The sequence below is a fragment of the Alnus glutinosa genome, chromosome 5 (genome assembly GCF_958979055.1).
Source record: "Alnus glutinosa chromosome 5, dhAlnGlut1.1, whole genome shotgun sequence".
Lineage (NCBI taxonomy): Eukaryota > Viridiplantae > Streptophyta > Magnoliopsida > Fagales > Betulaceae > Alnus > Alnus glutinosa.
The window spans coordinates 4451028-4467167 of NC_084890.1; the positions used below are offsets into that span (position 1 = coordinate 4451028).

At 34.2% G+C, this 16140-nt stretch overlaps 2 protein-coding genes across 2 annotated transcripts in view; one reads left to right on the forward strand and one right to left on the reverse strand.

Moving 5' to 3' along the window:
* The window catches only part of LOC133867928 (cysteine-rich receptor-like protein kinase 44), a 58451-nt gene extending 49555 nt beyond the window's left edge, over positions 1–8896 (forward strand). The window contains exons 2-8 of the mRNA XM_062304709.1: positions 6334–6501; positions 6751–6876; positions 7304–7431; positions 7523–7733; positions 7840–8077; positions 8257–8407; positions 8546–8896. Coding sequence (XP_062160693.1) covers positions 6334–6501; positions 6751–6876; positions 7304–7431; positions 7523–7733; positions 7840–8077; positions 8257–8407; positions 8546–8896 — 1373 coding nt within the window. The remainder of the gene's footprint in view (positions 1–6333; positions 6502–6750; positions 6877–7303; positions 7432–7522; positions 7734–7839; positions 8078–8256; positions 8408–8545) is intronic.
* A 4852-nt stretch (positions 8897–13748) lies between these two features.
* On the reverse strand, positions 13749–15296 carry LOC133868836 (uncharacterized). The gene is made up of 3 exons (XM_062305854.1): positions 15087–15296; positions 14156–14657; positions 13749–13966 (listed from the first exon to the last, which is right to left on the reverse strand). Exons 1-3 carry the CDS (start codon positions 15294–15296, stop codon positions 13749–13751), a joined length of 930 nt encoding a protein of 309 aa, XP_062161838.1.
* Between the last annotated feature and the right edge of the window lie 844 nt (positions 15297–16140).

A 16140-nucleotide genomic window follows, 5' to 3' on the forward strand; every position in this document is an offset into this window, starting at 1 on the left:
GTGGCTTGTTGTGCTAGGAGATCTTGATGGCAAGATGTCCTGTCATGCGGCTTAAGCCATTGTCACGGCTAAAACACTAAGTGAAAATCTAGTGATGGCAGGATTGACTCAAAGTGTATTGGGAGTGTTAGTTCAACGTACCCTCTGCAAGCGGACGACAAATCCGAGAGATCTATTTAGACACTTGAGGATACGCCTAAGTTATATGTGTGAGAATCCATGAAGTTGGTTTGAAACGATTGACAAGTCTTGAATTGGTGCATGACTCGAGGGAAGATTATACTCGTTCAAAGTAGATATTCACTACATAGTGATGGTAAGCTATGTAGACAAACAACACCGCAAATCTGTGTTTCAAGTTAGTGATCTTGTGAAATGCAAGGTGTCGCCAATGCGAAACATGTAATCCTTTGGGCAATATGATGTGCTCAATTCTAACTATATTGAGTTGTCTATAGTGTTAAATGTGAGTTCGTCAATGTAATCGGTCATGATGTCTTGTAATTTTAGCGGGCATCCATGACATTTCCTCATACTTTTCTGTTGCAAACGTGTTTGCAACCCTTTACTTGTGATGCGCTTCTTCATATTCAATAGAAATTGATATGTGAAAGGTTGCAAAGCGAGTGATGGTTTGTAAGAAAGCATTAAAATTATTCCGTTAGTGGGAACTCTGTGGTGAAATCACTGTGTTGAGGAAGTCACATGAGTGTTTGATCGTTAAATGCGGGAGTGATCCCTCGTTTTACCGAATAAATGCGGGTATGATTGTTATGTCATACAATTTTCGCATAAGTACCCTATGTAAAACGCATACTTGCATGAGTGTTTCTAATATAGAACGCATACTCGTATGTGTAAAGCGAATTGATGTCCAAATTTCGAGGACGAAATTTTTATAAAGAGGGAGGGATGTAATGTCCGAGACATTATTTAATAATTAGACTATCAAATTTAAGTAAATAATATATTAAAATTATTTTAGTGTCATTGAAAATGAAAAGGAATAGTTTTAAAGTCCAAAGAAAATTGAAAATTGAAAAAAAAAAAAAAGACAATAAGAATAAAATAAGAAAAGAAAATGAAATAAGAAAAAGAAATAAAAAAAGAAAAAGAAAAAAAATGAATCGGTTGAACAAAAAAAAGAAGAAGAAAAGTAAAATAATTAAAAAGAAAAGAAAAGAAAAGTCAAAGGAAGAAAGAAGTAAATAAATAATATATATATATATATATATATGCAACATGTGGGGCGACTTGCGCCCCACATGCTGAAAAGAAAAGGTGAAGGGCCAAGTGGCCCTTCACACAAAAATAAAAGCAATAAAAAAACAAGAAAAAGGGGAGGAAAGGCCATCAGATCCGAGAGTGAGAAAGGAAAAATGGTGGGGGTGGATTTTTCGTAGAAAACCTTTGATCTACGAAGATCTAACCGTCCAAACTCAAATTCGACTTCGGTAACGTGATTTACGAAGTCCGATCTACGTTTCTACCGATCGTTTTGAGGCTTTGTGTTATTTGGAGCTTGCAAAGATTCTCCAAACACCGGGTATTATTTGGGTAAATTTTTGGTGATACATTGCAAGGTGGTGTCTAGGAGACCTAGTGATTAAATCCGCGCAGCCAAGGTGAGTATTCTACTCACTGAGAAAAGTTACTTTTTATGTATTTTATAGAAATGCAAATAATTGTTTTTCATATCGAACCGACAATATGTTAATTATATGTTTTGGATGTTTTGAGTAGTTTTAATTATGTTGAAATATGACAATAATGTTTATGTGATTTAAGATGATTTAAGATATGAGTATGAAATATGTTTGACGTATTGAGATTTGATTTGAAGTGTTTTATAGTCTGCTGCAGTTGGAAACTTAAGTTATGCAAATTGTTTGAGAAAATGATATGTTGAACTGTTTATGTCTTACGAATAAAGCATGAATTAAAGGCATGTCCATGAAATTAAATGTATAGTATTTGAGCATGAACATTAAGCATGACACGAACAAGACCGGGGTTCAATTCCCTTAGGCATACGAATAAGACCGGGGTTCAATTCCCTTAGGCAAACGAATAAGACCGGGGTTCAATTCCCTTAGGCATCGAGCAAGACCGGGGTTCAATTCCCTTAGGCAAACGAATAAGACCGGGGTTCAATTCCCTTAGGCATCTAGCAAGACCGGGGTTCAATTCCCTTAGGCATACGAACAAGACCGGGGTTCAATTCCCTTAGGCAAACGAACGACAAGCATGCATAGCATTTGTTTCATAATAATTGAATTGTTTTCATGTTATGATATATAGTAGTTTTATGCTAGACGTATTGGTATGCATAAGAGTCTCAATGGAAAAGAACTTATGTATATTTTTATCAGATGGTTGCATGATTTAAATGCCATTGTTTTCTATAACAGAACTTCTACGTATAATCCTAGCTGCTTAGTATGTTTAAATGTTTTCTAGTAGTCGGTGTCTGCTATATCAGCTATAGGGATTTTCAAACAAAAGCTTATAAAATTGGTGGCTGTTATAGTGTACGCATGACTAGAAATGAAAAGTTGGTTCTTTGCGAAAACTCAGTGAATAGTATACCTCTGAGGTCTTAGTGTATTTATTTATGCTAAGGCGGTGGGCTCATAATTCCACCTGTACGGATGCGGCAACCCCCACAACCGTGCAGACATTGATGCTTTGGTTGTAGGTTCTGCGGATATAGATAATGACTCGTCCACCTTGCTTATGAGATGCTATGATTGGAGTACATCGTGACAGTCATAAGTCACAGACTCATGGGTAGTCTGCATTTGGGTATTTTATTTATGGCTCGTGTCATACGTGACATATGTATTTGTTGAGCCTGTATTTTAGTATGTAATTAGTGTAATATGTTTTATAAGCTTTAATCAGTTAGACATGTAAATGGCTCTTGTTGTTAATAACTGTTATATATTAGATGTATTTCCGCTATTGATATGTGTTCCGCTGCACATTGATATTTATATTCCGCTGTGTTAGATGTAACTCTGAATATCAACATGTTATGGAACGTATACGTATGTTGGCTGAGCGGCAAATAGTCGTGCCACTGTGAAGATCCGTTTGTACGTTTTCAAAACAAAAAAAAAAAATGGGTCGTCACAACGCTGCTCTTTGATTAGTTACCTTAGTCTTCTACTACGTCATGACTTGATCGTGGTTGTGCTTTGGGAATGTTGTGGTGTTGCAAGGTTGGACTCTGGTGGTCACAGAGGTTTTTGGGAATGAGATATTGTGGGGGTGATTTTGTGGTGATTGTCTCTTCCTTCACTCTGTGTGAGGTGAGAGCTCAGGTCTTGATTGTTGGGGCCTGGGGGATCTCAGGTTTGGATTTTTTTTATTTTTATATTTTTTATATTTTTTGTTGTTGTTGTTGTTGTTGTTGCAAGAAACAAAGGAAGGTTGGTGGTTCTTAACTTCTTATTAAGTCTTAGAGGTGATGGGGAATTTTGGCCATGAAGGATAAATATTTGTTTGTGGCTTTGATTATGTAAGGCTATTGATTTTAGTCGTGGTTGCAGATGTGGTAAGGGACTATGGTCCTTTCCAATTCAACTGAACGGGAGAGGATTTAGTTAATACAAAAATAAGGGTAAATTTGCCTTTTAATGTTTTTTGGACAAACTTATCCTTGCTTTTGTGCTAACTGGCTCTTCTCCAATTCAATTGAACTAGAGAGGATCCAAATGCTGTGGTAGGGATGAAAAAGCCCAAGGAAAAAAAGAAGAAAAAAAAAAAGGCACAGCATCAATATTGTACGCATGACTTTCCAGAGCTTTTGTGTAGCCCATTCTTTGTGTTTTCAAGCGAATTTTCACCGAATCTGTGTTTCTCTGGCCATTCTCGGTGTTCTTTGGCAAGCTTTGCGTTGTTTTCTGGCACTGTCTCGCTGGATCCCATGGTCGGGGGCGGTTTACGAGCCACCCCCGGAGGCCTGTGAGCCACCCCCTCCCCAAGAGGGGTAGCTGTTGCATTTACTATTTTTTTTAAAAAAAAAAAAATAAAATTTTAAGTTGTTAAATTTATAATAAAATAAAAAAATATATATTTTTAGATGATATGACAAAAAGACTGATGTGACACTAAAAGAAGTTGCAAAAATAGATAAAAAAGTCACGAAATGACTGATTTTAAATTCGCGACAAACTAAATGAGTAAAAATTGAATTATAGAAAGTGATGGACTAATTTCAAATCGCGTGCTAACTAAGTAATTTATTATACATTTACCCAAAAGTTAAAAATCTAAAGTCTAAGATAAAATAATAATAATAATAATAATAAAATTAAAAAAAAAAATAAAAAGAAAAATTCATTAGTCTCTTTCTTAGTTGTCAAGATATAACTTCGATAGTATAGTTCATTTTGATGTTCAATAATTAGAAATTATATATTGTGCTAATATTTTTATATAAATTGATATTTTTATGCTCAATAATTAGATGTTTTGTTAATTAAACCGTTTATGTAGGCCATGTAGGGTTAAGTCAAAATCCAACAATGACTGTTTATTAAATGAATTATACAGTCGGTTGTGTCATCCACCTTTCGGTGTTTGAAAGACGAATTTAACTCGTCGTTCTTACATGCCACCCCCCTTACCGTACTAATTAATATGAAACGCGTAGTAATTAATAAGAAAGTTTGGACCATGGATCATTGGTGGAAGTCACGTTTCGGCCTCGTTACGTGGCTTGTCCTCCACCACTTCTGTTCTGTCTCAATACTGGAAAACTAGCTTTCATTATTCAATGCATGCGAAACGCCTTGGTGAATGGAGAAATATTAAAGTATACAGCAGTTGCATGGACAACGTAGACTAAAAGGAAGTACCATAATTGTTTACTATTATTTATGTCCACTTAATCTTCTCATAAATTACAAGTATATATATATATATATATATATATATACATTTTTAAATTGCCAACGGATTGGCGAGAGTTAAAAAGAGATATTAAATTATCATTTATTTTAAAATTTTAAACTGATAAAAAATTGTAAATTTAATCACTTATTTAATATTTTAACATTTTTCTTCACGTATGAGTTTAAATTCTCTTTTTAATAGGAGAGACCCAACACACAAAATATTTAATTAAAATTATAATAAATAACAGAGTCGAGGTTCAAAAGACCTTTGACTCTTATAAAATATTAAATTAACACTTGCCCTAAAAGTTTAAACTGATAAAAAAAAATTTAATTACTTAAGTCATTTCTTGTAAATAAGGTTTTGATTAGGAATTTCTATCTGTTAGAAAAATTAATAAATATATTAAATTCATTATTTTTTTTTAGTTTAAATTTTTAGGAAACGAATAACGGGGCAATGTTTTTTTTATTAAAAGAAATTGAAAGCATTAATAAATAATTTTAAACACAAAATATTTAAACATATTTTTAAATATATTTTGGTCAAAACACGGAAAAAAAAACCAAAAAAACAAAAAATAAAAAACAAAAATGAAATACTAAAAAAGTTTTATCAAGTCAACGTAAGTCTTCTACTCTTCTTTTACTTTTTAGTACGACATTGCCCCAACCAGCTTTAAAGGCTACTGACAACTTCCGAAGAAATAGAGAAGGAAAAAAGAAAAGGCTCATTTCACGGAACACAAACACAAGGCAATGGATTCCTCTAGATTACTTTTCTTCCTCTATGCAATTTTCTTACTCGCTGCTCAAGCAGTAGCGCAGATGCCAGACTACCTTTATCATTTCTGTATAAACGAGAAGGGAAACTACACCGCCAACAGTACCTATGAGAGAAACCTCAATCGCCTCCTCCCCTCCCTCTACTCCAACACCGAAATTGATTATGGCTTCTACAATTCCTCTTATGGCCAAAACTCTGACAAAGTATATGCAATTGGATTTTGCAGAGGAGATGTTAACCCGGATGACTGCCGTGGTTGCCTCAATATAACTAGGTCTCTTCTCAAGAAGCACTGCCCCAATCAGAAGGAGGCAATTGGATGGTTAGGTGACTGTATGTTACGATACTCAAATCGCTCCATTTTGGGCGTTAGGGAAACTAATCAAATTTTCTATATATGGAACCAAAACAACGCGTCGTCGGCCAATTACGCGGATCAATTCAAAGATGATCTTAGGACCTTGTTGGAAAACCTACGAAGTCAAGCTGTAGCAGGTGGTCGTGGTTCTCTTCGTAAGTTTGCAACAGGAAACGCAACGGCACCAGAATTTAAAACATTATATGGACTTGTGCAGTGCACACCTGATTTGTCTGAGCTTGATTGCAACAGCTGCTTAGTTGACGCTATTCAACGTATTCCAGTCTGTTGCGATAATAAGGTAGGTGGAAGAGTCATTGGTCCCAGCTGTAATCTCAGGTTTGAGATCTACCAGTTCTCTAACTGGACAGCAGCTGCATCACCCCCATCTTCTCCTCTAGCATCACCAGTATCTCCTCCTCCACCATTAACCAACACCAATACAACCAAAGGTAACCATGCCATTATGCTTATAACACAACAAATTATGGGGTCATAAGATGCAGTTGTTCACACTTGAACAATTGGGCTATCTTTTCCACTCATTAGAATCTGAATGAGATACGATCTTATGTTGATGTATATGTTTAATTACTCCAAATACTTGAAAATTATTTATGCTACTAAGATTAATTATTTCTCTAGATCCGAACCCAACCCTTAAGAATCTTCTAATGAGAACAGATTTTTGAGTTTTGCAGGAAGCGAGAGCAACACATCTAGGACTATCATCATTATAATTGTGCCAACTGCTATTTTTGTGGTACTAGTCATCTCTTTCTGCGTATGTTTCAGAGTAAAGAGGAGGCGAAGAGAGAAACTTGAAAGTAAGTAAAAGTTTGGTTTTCTTATTTATTATTCAAAAAAATTAGGCCTAGTATATATCTCAGAGGAAATAACAAATTCAGATGATGAACACTACAGTGATGCATGTGCTTCGATAAGTAATAGGCACAATGTTGGGAATAAGACTTCGTTGCTATTACGAGTACAGTTTTTCTAGGAAATATTAGCATATAACGTGACATAATTTGGGAAATACCTATATATCAATCGGCTCACCTCAAGTAGATTGAATTAGAAAGTACTATCAGAAGTGACTTCCAATAAAGCTAACAGGAAATATTACATTTGGTATTTGAAAAATTTTATTTCAATAATTGGTATTGAAAAATCCGTTATTGTTGTATGCAATATTTAAATTGTACGTGTTATTCATTTAAGTGTTGACTTGTTCCTCATGTGAATGTGAAGCTGTTGAAGATGATGAGATTAGAAGCGTGGAATCCTTGCAATTCGACTTCAGCACTATTAGAGTTGCGACAGATAACTTTTCTGAAGCAAATAAGCTCGGGCAAGGTGGATTTGGTGATGTTTACAAGGTGATTTAATATAATTTTATGGAGAAGGGTACCATTTAATTTTTAACTTGCTTGACAGTTATATATGCTCTCTGTTCTTATATATTTATAGGGTATACTTTCTGATGGAGAAGTTATAGCTATAAAAAGATTATCAAAGAATTCTGGACAAGGAAATTTAGAATTTAAAAATGAGGTCCTACTAGTTGCCAAGCTTCAACATCGTAATCTAGTTAGGTTGCTAGGCTTTTGCTTGGAAAGAGATGAAAGGCTTTTGATATATGAGTTTATGCCAAATACAAGCCTCGATCACTTCCTTTTCGGTATGTTTGCACTTTTATTTTCTCCTTAGATTATATTTTTAATGTTTCTTTTGGGTTGCCTCCACATATCTTACTTCATGAATTACATACTTGCTTTGAGATATAGATCCAATCAAACGTGCATATTTGGATTGGCAAAGGCGCTACAAGATCATAGGAGGCATTGCTCGAGGGATTCTTTATCTTCATGAAGATTCTCGACTTCGTATTATTCATCGTGATCTTAAGGCTAGCAACATTCTTTTAGATGCAGAAATGAACCCAAAAATTTCAGATTTTGGCATGGCAAGATTGTTTTTATTGGATCAAACTCAAGGAAATACAAGTAGAATTGTTGGAACCTAGTAAGTATCCTTAGAGGGGAGATTTGACGTTTATTTTGTACCAAAGAAACAACATCAAAGTTCTAACTAATATTTAACTCGTTTCGAAAATCAAGGAAAACTAACAATCTTGAAGATAACTATGGAAAGCTCTGTTACCATATCTAAATTAAACTAATATTATTGATGTTGACATGCAGCGGATATATGGCTCCAGAGTATGCAATTCATGGACAATTCTCTGTAAAGTCTGATGTCTTTAGTTTCGGTGTATTATTATTGGAAATAGTGAGTGGACAGAAAAACAATTGCTTCAAAAATGGAGAGAATGTGGAAGATCTTTTAAGCTATGTAAGTACAATCATACTGGGTACATTTCTCTTGTCCTATGACTATGGCATTGGTAAATTAACCGCATATGAATTATCATGATTATAATAGAACTTTTAGATTGATTTTGTATTTTCCCATCTAAATCATATATTGTAGGCATGGAAAAACTGGAGAGATGGAACTGCTTCAAATATTGTGGATCCAACAATTGAGCCAGGCTCAACAATTGAAATTATGAGATGCATCCACATTGGGCTACTATGTGTTCAAGAAAATATAACCGACAGACCAACCATGACTTCGGTAGTTCTTATGCTTAATAGCTACTCCATCACTCTTCAAGTACCCTCAAGACCTGCATTTTTTATGCACAATAACATTGACTCAGAGTCAGCATCCCAATGGGAGCAAAGCAAATGGATTACAAAGTCAGACGACAAATATAAAGGAAACTCGGTTGAAGCATCAATAAATGAGGCTTCAATTACTGAGCTATACCCGCGCTAGTATTTTGTAAAAGCTACAATTAAGAATTTATATTTTGAAATGTAAACTATTTTGGTCCATGAGTTTGTACCGCAATAAATTCAACCAACTTGTTGATTGAATCCACTATACTAAAACCAGAACTTCGTCCAGATCGATCGCAGCCCAGCCAGTACGATTTAACTACGCTTGCAAGTTTTTTTATTTTAATATATACTTTGTCTAGTACGTTGTCTCTGTTTGTAGGCAGCTACAACTGGTTGCTGGTTGAAAATCCCACGTAATTCAATTTCGTTAATGTTAGAAATACTCATGATGCACAACAAGTATACTGTGAGTGCATGGATCATTCACCATTTAATTTACTTTCCCACCAACTGACCAACCTTAATGCTCACACTCCTGTATACCTACATTTTCTTTTCTTTTTTCACTCTCTAGGGAAAATGATTTTTTATTTTTTTTTATTTTTTTTTGAAGTTGAGGGTGACAAAGGAGATATATTTGGTGAAGAGTACTGTTATACACTATATTTTTATTTTTATTTATTTTACTTTTTTCATTGATATTGTCAATCAATTTTCAAAAAAAAAAAAATTAACAAAAATTGATTCTTGTCAATGATACATCAACAAACAAACTGAGATAAAAATAAAATAAAAGAGCACATATACGGATTACGTTTAGCTTTACAAGCCCCTTGAAGCTAATTTAAAATGACTATAAGAGCATTTTAAAAAGAATTTGAAGAAAACATTATGGTTTTGAGAAGCGTAGGCCACAACCGTTATCAAGTGTCGTGCCCCATTGCGTGTTCATGGCAGACTAAAGATGTTGCCTGGTTTCCCACCGAGAATAGAACGAACGAGTGGAGAACTATCATTTGCACCACTTTTCAATTATTATCTAAGCAATTGACATGTTGGCTCTCACGGCCCACTGGGGCTCGTGATTTGGGCCTGACTCCGGACCAATTCCTATATTCTCGATCAACCTGTGTTGATCAAATGGATACTTTGTATATCAAACACCATAAAAAATTGTGTTGCCAACAAAATCCACACAAAAATTCAAGTATCTATGCCGGTAAGATTTTCAGATTGGATTTCAGAAACGTTTCGAATGAATCTATTCAGATCCGTTTGAAAAAGAAACAACAATGGTTCAAGTCTCTCTTTAGGCCTTTTGGGTAGTCCATTTGTGAAGCCCAAGCACTGCAGTGAGTAACTTCAAAAACCAATAATGCGAGGCTTCAAGCTAGCCCATATTTTCAGGGTACCAATATCTAATTTAAATGTATTAACTTGTTCCTCATGTGAAGCTGTGGATAAAATAATTCATGCTGAATCATTGCAATTCGACCTTGCTACAATTAGAGTCGCTACAGAGAATTTTTCAGATGCAAATAAGCTTTGGCAAGGTGTATTTGGTGCTGTTTACAAGGTAATTTGGCAATATCAATATCATATAATTATATAATATATCATTATTTAATCTTAGATTTTTATGGGTTACATATAATATATTCAATATGTTTTTCTTTATGCAAGGTATGCTCTCGAATGGACAAGAAATAGCGGTGAAAATGTTGTCTAGTGTTTCCGGACAAGTTGATCAAGAATTTATGAATGAGGTTTTGTTAATGGCTAAGCTTTAACATCGTAATTTAGTCAGGCTCTTAAGTTTTTGCTTGGAAAGAAATGAAAGGCTTCTAATCTATGAGCTTATGCCTAATGCAAGCCTTGATCACTTCCTTTTTGGTATGGTTAAAATACTTCAACTTAAATGTTGGATTCTACTCATAATGTGATTTTATTTTTGATTCAATTTCTTGTTGAACACAATTGGATATTTCTGCTTTATTGTTCAATAGATTGATAAACTTGAATGAATATGTAGATCCAATCAAACGTTTGCATCTGGATTGGGAGAGGCATTTCAAAATCATAGTAGACATTGCTCGATGGCTTCTATATCTTCACGAAGATTCTTAATTTCGTATTATTCATCGTGAAACCGATCCTTCCAAGCGTCAACAAATGAGGCTTCAATCAGTGAGTTATATCCTTGCTAGTGCTTGATGGAAGTAACAAGAATTCTTCGTTTAAGTCTTTGGAAAATTCGATCACTTGAGGTCCATTCGGCTTAAAGGGCTGTGCAACAAGAGTTGAGCGTACTGGATTTAAGGCCTAGACACATGAGTCTATTCAATTGTCATTCACCATTACCCATACTACCTATAGGCTATAACCCGCATTATGGGTGAGTTTTTCATAAAATGTGTATGCACTCATGTATGAAACTGCTATAAAGTTTTGGCCTATTTAACAATTTTAGTCACCTTAAAATCATTCAAAATGTTACATTTTGGTCATAAGAAAGATAATATTTTTATTTTTAGTCCACTATTTAACAACTTTTTCTTTAGTGTTAATGCTTATTGTTATCATTTGAATATTTGAGCTTAAGAATGTTCTTTTATAAAGCTTCTTGTTTAACTATTCATCTTTCAATTGTCACACATTTTTTCAATGACTACATTATACTTATTTCAAAAAAAAATTCTGAAAACGTCTGAGCAAATTAAGAATAGCATAAAATATAAATAATAACAATGAAAAAGAAAAAATAAAGAAAGAAAATAAAGGTTATAGAATAATTCATTAAATTCAAACACTTTTTTATTTATGCCCTATGGTGACAATTGGGTGGATTGAATTAAAAAAAAAAAATTGTCACAAATCGAGTTCGAATAAATTTATACTGTACTCATATTTCAATGCAGCATAAAACCGGAAAGACACCTGTTACAGAGATATTTAACCGAAAATTACAACAACTTTTGGTGTTTGGCAGACGAATTTGACTTGTCTTTCTTAATATTTTTCAGAGGAATGTTAAAGTTTTGTTTTAGTGTGTTTTTTTTTTTTTTGTATTTATTTGGAAGGACATAAATATTATTAAAAAATTATATTTATATTCTTTTAAATGACGTGAATATAATTTTTTAATATTTTTTTTTTTATATTTATATCTTTTCAAATAAACACAAAAGAATACTAAATCAAATTCCTCTACTTTCCAACCCCCTTAACCGCAGTAATGGGAAACGCGTACTGGACCACTGCTTCAAGTGTTTGGCCCGCGAAGAAAGTAGTGTCCATGGGGCATGGACCATGGATGATGGCGAGGACGTTTCTGCGTCGTACGTGGCTGGCTTCTCCTCGACCACTTCTGTCTCAATCAACTGGAAAACTAAGCTTTCATTATTCAACGCATGCGAAACACCTTGGTGGATTAATTAATGGAGAAATATAAAAGTATACAGCTAGCAGTTGCATGGACAAACGTAGACTAAAAGAAAGTGCCATAATTTTTTACTATTATATGTACGCTAATTAAACATCATTTATGTCCACTTATTCTTTTCATAAATTGCAAGTATACGAATACGAATATATATACATTTTTAAATTGCCAACGGATTGACGAGAGTTAAAAGGATAAGCAAATCGTGAACTTAGGAGAAATGCTTACTCAAAAAGAAAAAAGAAAAAAAACTATCGGGCTGCTGAGAAGAGAGAGAAGAAAGAAAGCCCTAGAGTTTCTGATCTGTCGGGGGAGGGACACCTCCCTCCCCCTTGGTGCTGTTTTATCTCTTAGCACTTAGGGTGGGGGTGTTTTTTGGCCATCCTTAGTGCTCCCCGTGGAGGTTAAGTCTCTTCTAACCATTAGGGCTGTGGTGTTTTTATCCCTTGGTAAATCCGGTGATGGTTGACCTCCCATAGCCTTTTTGGGCTATGGTGACCTTCCTCTTTTTTTTTTTCTTTTTTTTTTTCGTGTTTTGTTGTCAGGGACGGAGCCAGAAAGTATTTTGAGCAGGGGCCAAGGCATTTTTGAACAAAAAAAAAAAAAAAAAACTAAACAAAAGTAATTATAGAAAATAAGGGTTTCATAATACATCAAATTTAATCCAAAACACCTATCAAAATGGAACCCGCCGTTTTTTTAAATCCCGAAAATCATCTATGATTGAATCTATGCTAATTGTTGCAGCAATTTCTCTTTCAATGTACACCATTAAAGAATCCGTCAGAAACTCGTCTTCAATTTTGTTACGAAGCCTAGTTTTGACAATATTCATGGCTGAAAATGCTCGTTCTGTAGTTGCGGTAGAAACGGGAAGAGTAAGCACAAGTACAATAACTCGAAAAACAAGTTGGTAGATAGGTGATTTTCCGGTACTAACCAACCATTGACACAATTCAGAAATATTTGACAATGCTTGAAAACTCGAATGTAGGACTACATTATGCTTATAATGGTTAAGTTCTATTTCCAACTGTTCCTTTTCAAGATCGGTAAAATCTTGCGGATAAAACTTATTTACCAACTGACAAATATCATCAATTCTAAAAGATTCACGTGCAGCTCGAGGATCAAGAGCTGAGCTGAGAATAAGCAACTCCACTGCATGCTCACTAAATCGGCGATTTAATTCTTGCAATTGAGAATCTATAGAGGCACAAAAAATATCCACTCGATAATGTTGCTCGATTGTAAAGTCGGCTTGTTGATGGCAAGCTCGACCTCGCCTCTCAACATAACGGGCATTCATATCTGGGATATCTATATTGCGTTTCTCTCAAAATGACTTCACATTGGTAAGTAAATCATCCCATTTATCATCTCTATATTGTTGGATATATGCTTTAGTAGATAAAACAAGATTCATGGCACTTAAAATGTCTTGAGATTTTGATTGCAATTCTTGACATAGATGATCAGTAATCTGCATCGTTTCTTTCATGAGATGCAAGATGAAAACAAATTCAAATGAAGTCATTACTTGATAAACTGAATCTGCTTCTGCTCATTGGGAAGAAGTAGTTCCCACATCAATGATTTTAAGAATAACTTCACAAACTGGACTAATAATTTTGATCAAGCTAGAAACTGATCTCAAGTGAGAACTCCAACGAGTATCTCCAGCCCGTTGTAAAGTACTAATTTGATTAAGTCCCCTTCCACTCTCAATCTCATTAATTTCAATCAGGTAAGCAATTTCAGCAGTTTGAGAAATCCGCAATTCTTCAAATCGATTGCATGAGGCACAAACAATATTGACAATAGAATTCAAATTAGTAAAAAATTGATGAACAAGAATAACTTCTTTTGATGCCGCTACTAATGCCAATTGCAAACGATGTGCGAAACAATGAATGTAGTAGGCATATGGACAATCATTTGAAATCAAAGCTTGCAACCCATTCCACTCACCTCGCATGTTGCTTGCGCCGTCATATCCTTGCCCTCGAATATTTTCAATGGCTAACTTATGTTGAGACAATACAAAATATATACCCTTTTGTAGGGTTAGTGCCGCAGTATTAGCGACATGAACAAGCCCAAAAAAACGTTCCCGCACAAAACCATCTTTGTCGACAAATCTTAAAACTATAGCCATTTGCTCTTTCATTGACTCATCACGAGCTTCATCAACCATTATGCAAAACTTTGCATTACTAATTTCTTTGCGAATTGCCTCCTTCACTCTGGTTGAAAAAATATGTAAAATTTCTTTTTGTATCATTGGTGATGTATAAGAGGCATTTTTTGGAGCTTTAGCTATCACTTCAGCAATCTGTTCATTATATGAAACCATTAAATTCAATATTTCAAGAAAATTTCCACAATTCGTTGAATCCACACTTTCATCCCGACCTCTAAAAGCAACACCTTGAAATGCAAGCACTCGAACAACATCAATCGAGGCTTTTAACTGCAGTCGATTGTTTGCAATTTGTTCAGAAGTGAAATTTTCAAACACATTTTGTATATGTTGAGATTGGTTCTTCAAGTCTTCGTATGACCTCTCAGCAATTCTGTGAAATGAATTAGGATCTTTTCCTATATGATTGAGAAAAGCACAATTTTTTCCATCTCTAACTTTCTTCCAATTCTTGAATCCATCTATAGTGAAAACACGTTGCGTAGGATGTCCAGATGGCTTATTAAAGAGAAAGCATGATAGACAAAATGCTGCATCTGTTTCGCGCGAATATTCAAGCCATGAAGGAAATAGATTGAACCACGAAGGTTGAAAGCTACGAAGATGATTTCGATCTCCGGATTTTGGGTAGTCTGGGTGGATAAATTGGTACGGACCAGCTTTAATGTAAGCTCGTCGAATTTCATCCCGTTAATTAACATTATACTCCCATATCTGATGACGCAATCCAGGATCAAACTCCAATGAACTAATATCAAATTCATTGACGTCAACTCTTCGAGATTTTTTAGAAGAATTTTCAGAAATTACGATATCAGAAGTTGGCGAAGATGCATCACCAACATTGGCATTTGAACTTTGTGTATTTTTTCTTTTGAAAAAGTCAAATATTGTATTTGGCTTTCCCATTATCTACAAATAAATTTACATGGTTATATTAGAGTCTTTAGAAAAGCAATAAAAAATATTTGTAAGATAGCAATTAACAAACTCAAATAAAAAACAAATTGAATACAATAGTTTTTACGTGTTAAATTCTCTAATTAATTGTTTAGACTTATCAACTATAATAACCAATATTCTCAATATTTAATAACCATAATATCCAAATTATAATACCATTTATATTAGGAATTGAGCTTAGAAAACTAACCTCAAAAAGTGCGACTTGCGTAGAGTGGTTTCGCACTGCTTCTGTGTTACGAATTAATTGTTGTTCTGTGTCGTAAAAATTAAATTAAATCAAAAATTTCCAAAATCAAAATTTTATAATATTGTAAAGTAAAAACTAATAATAATAATAATAATAAAATTGTCAACGAGGCATTCAATAATCACTAAACAAACTATTTAAGCTATTTAATAATTCTCACCCTTACCAATTTTTCATTTTAATCAACCTATTAACTTTACTTGGACTACTTTTCTGATCCCCAACTTTAAACATTATTATAATTTATCAATAACACAAAGTAATCTCACAAATGACACAAATAATCAGTCTCACTCTCACTGTTCTCAACTTCTCATGGTAAAAGTAGCGGTTTTGAATTTTTGGTTTCTCCTAATTCTCTTATTGTGGATGTGAGATTTAAATATTTTTGGGTAAATAAATTGTTTGAGCAATGCAAACATTTGTCCTAATTCTCCTAATTTTTTGACTTGCTCAGTTGCTTGTCCTGTTGTCCATCGATGCAGATGGAAAAAAATTGAAAAGACAAATACAAATTATGCATGACCCTTTTTTTTTTTT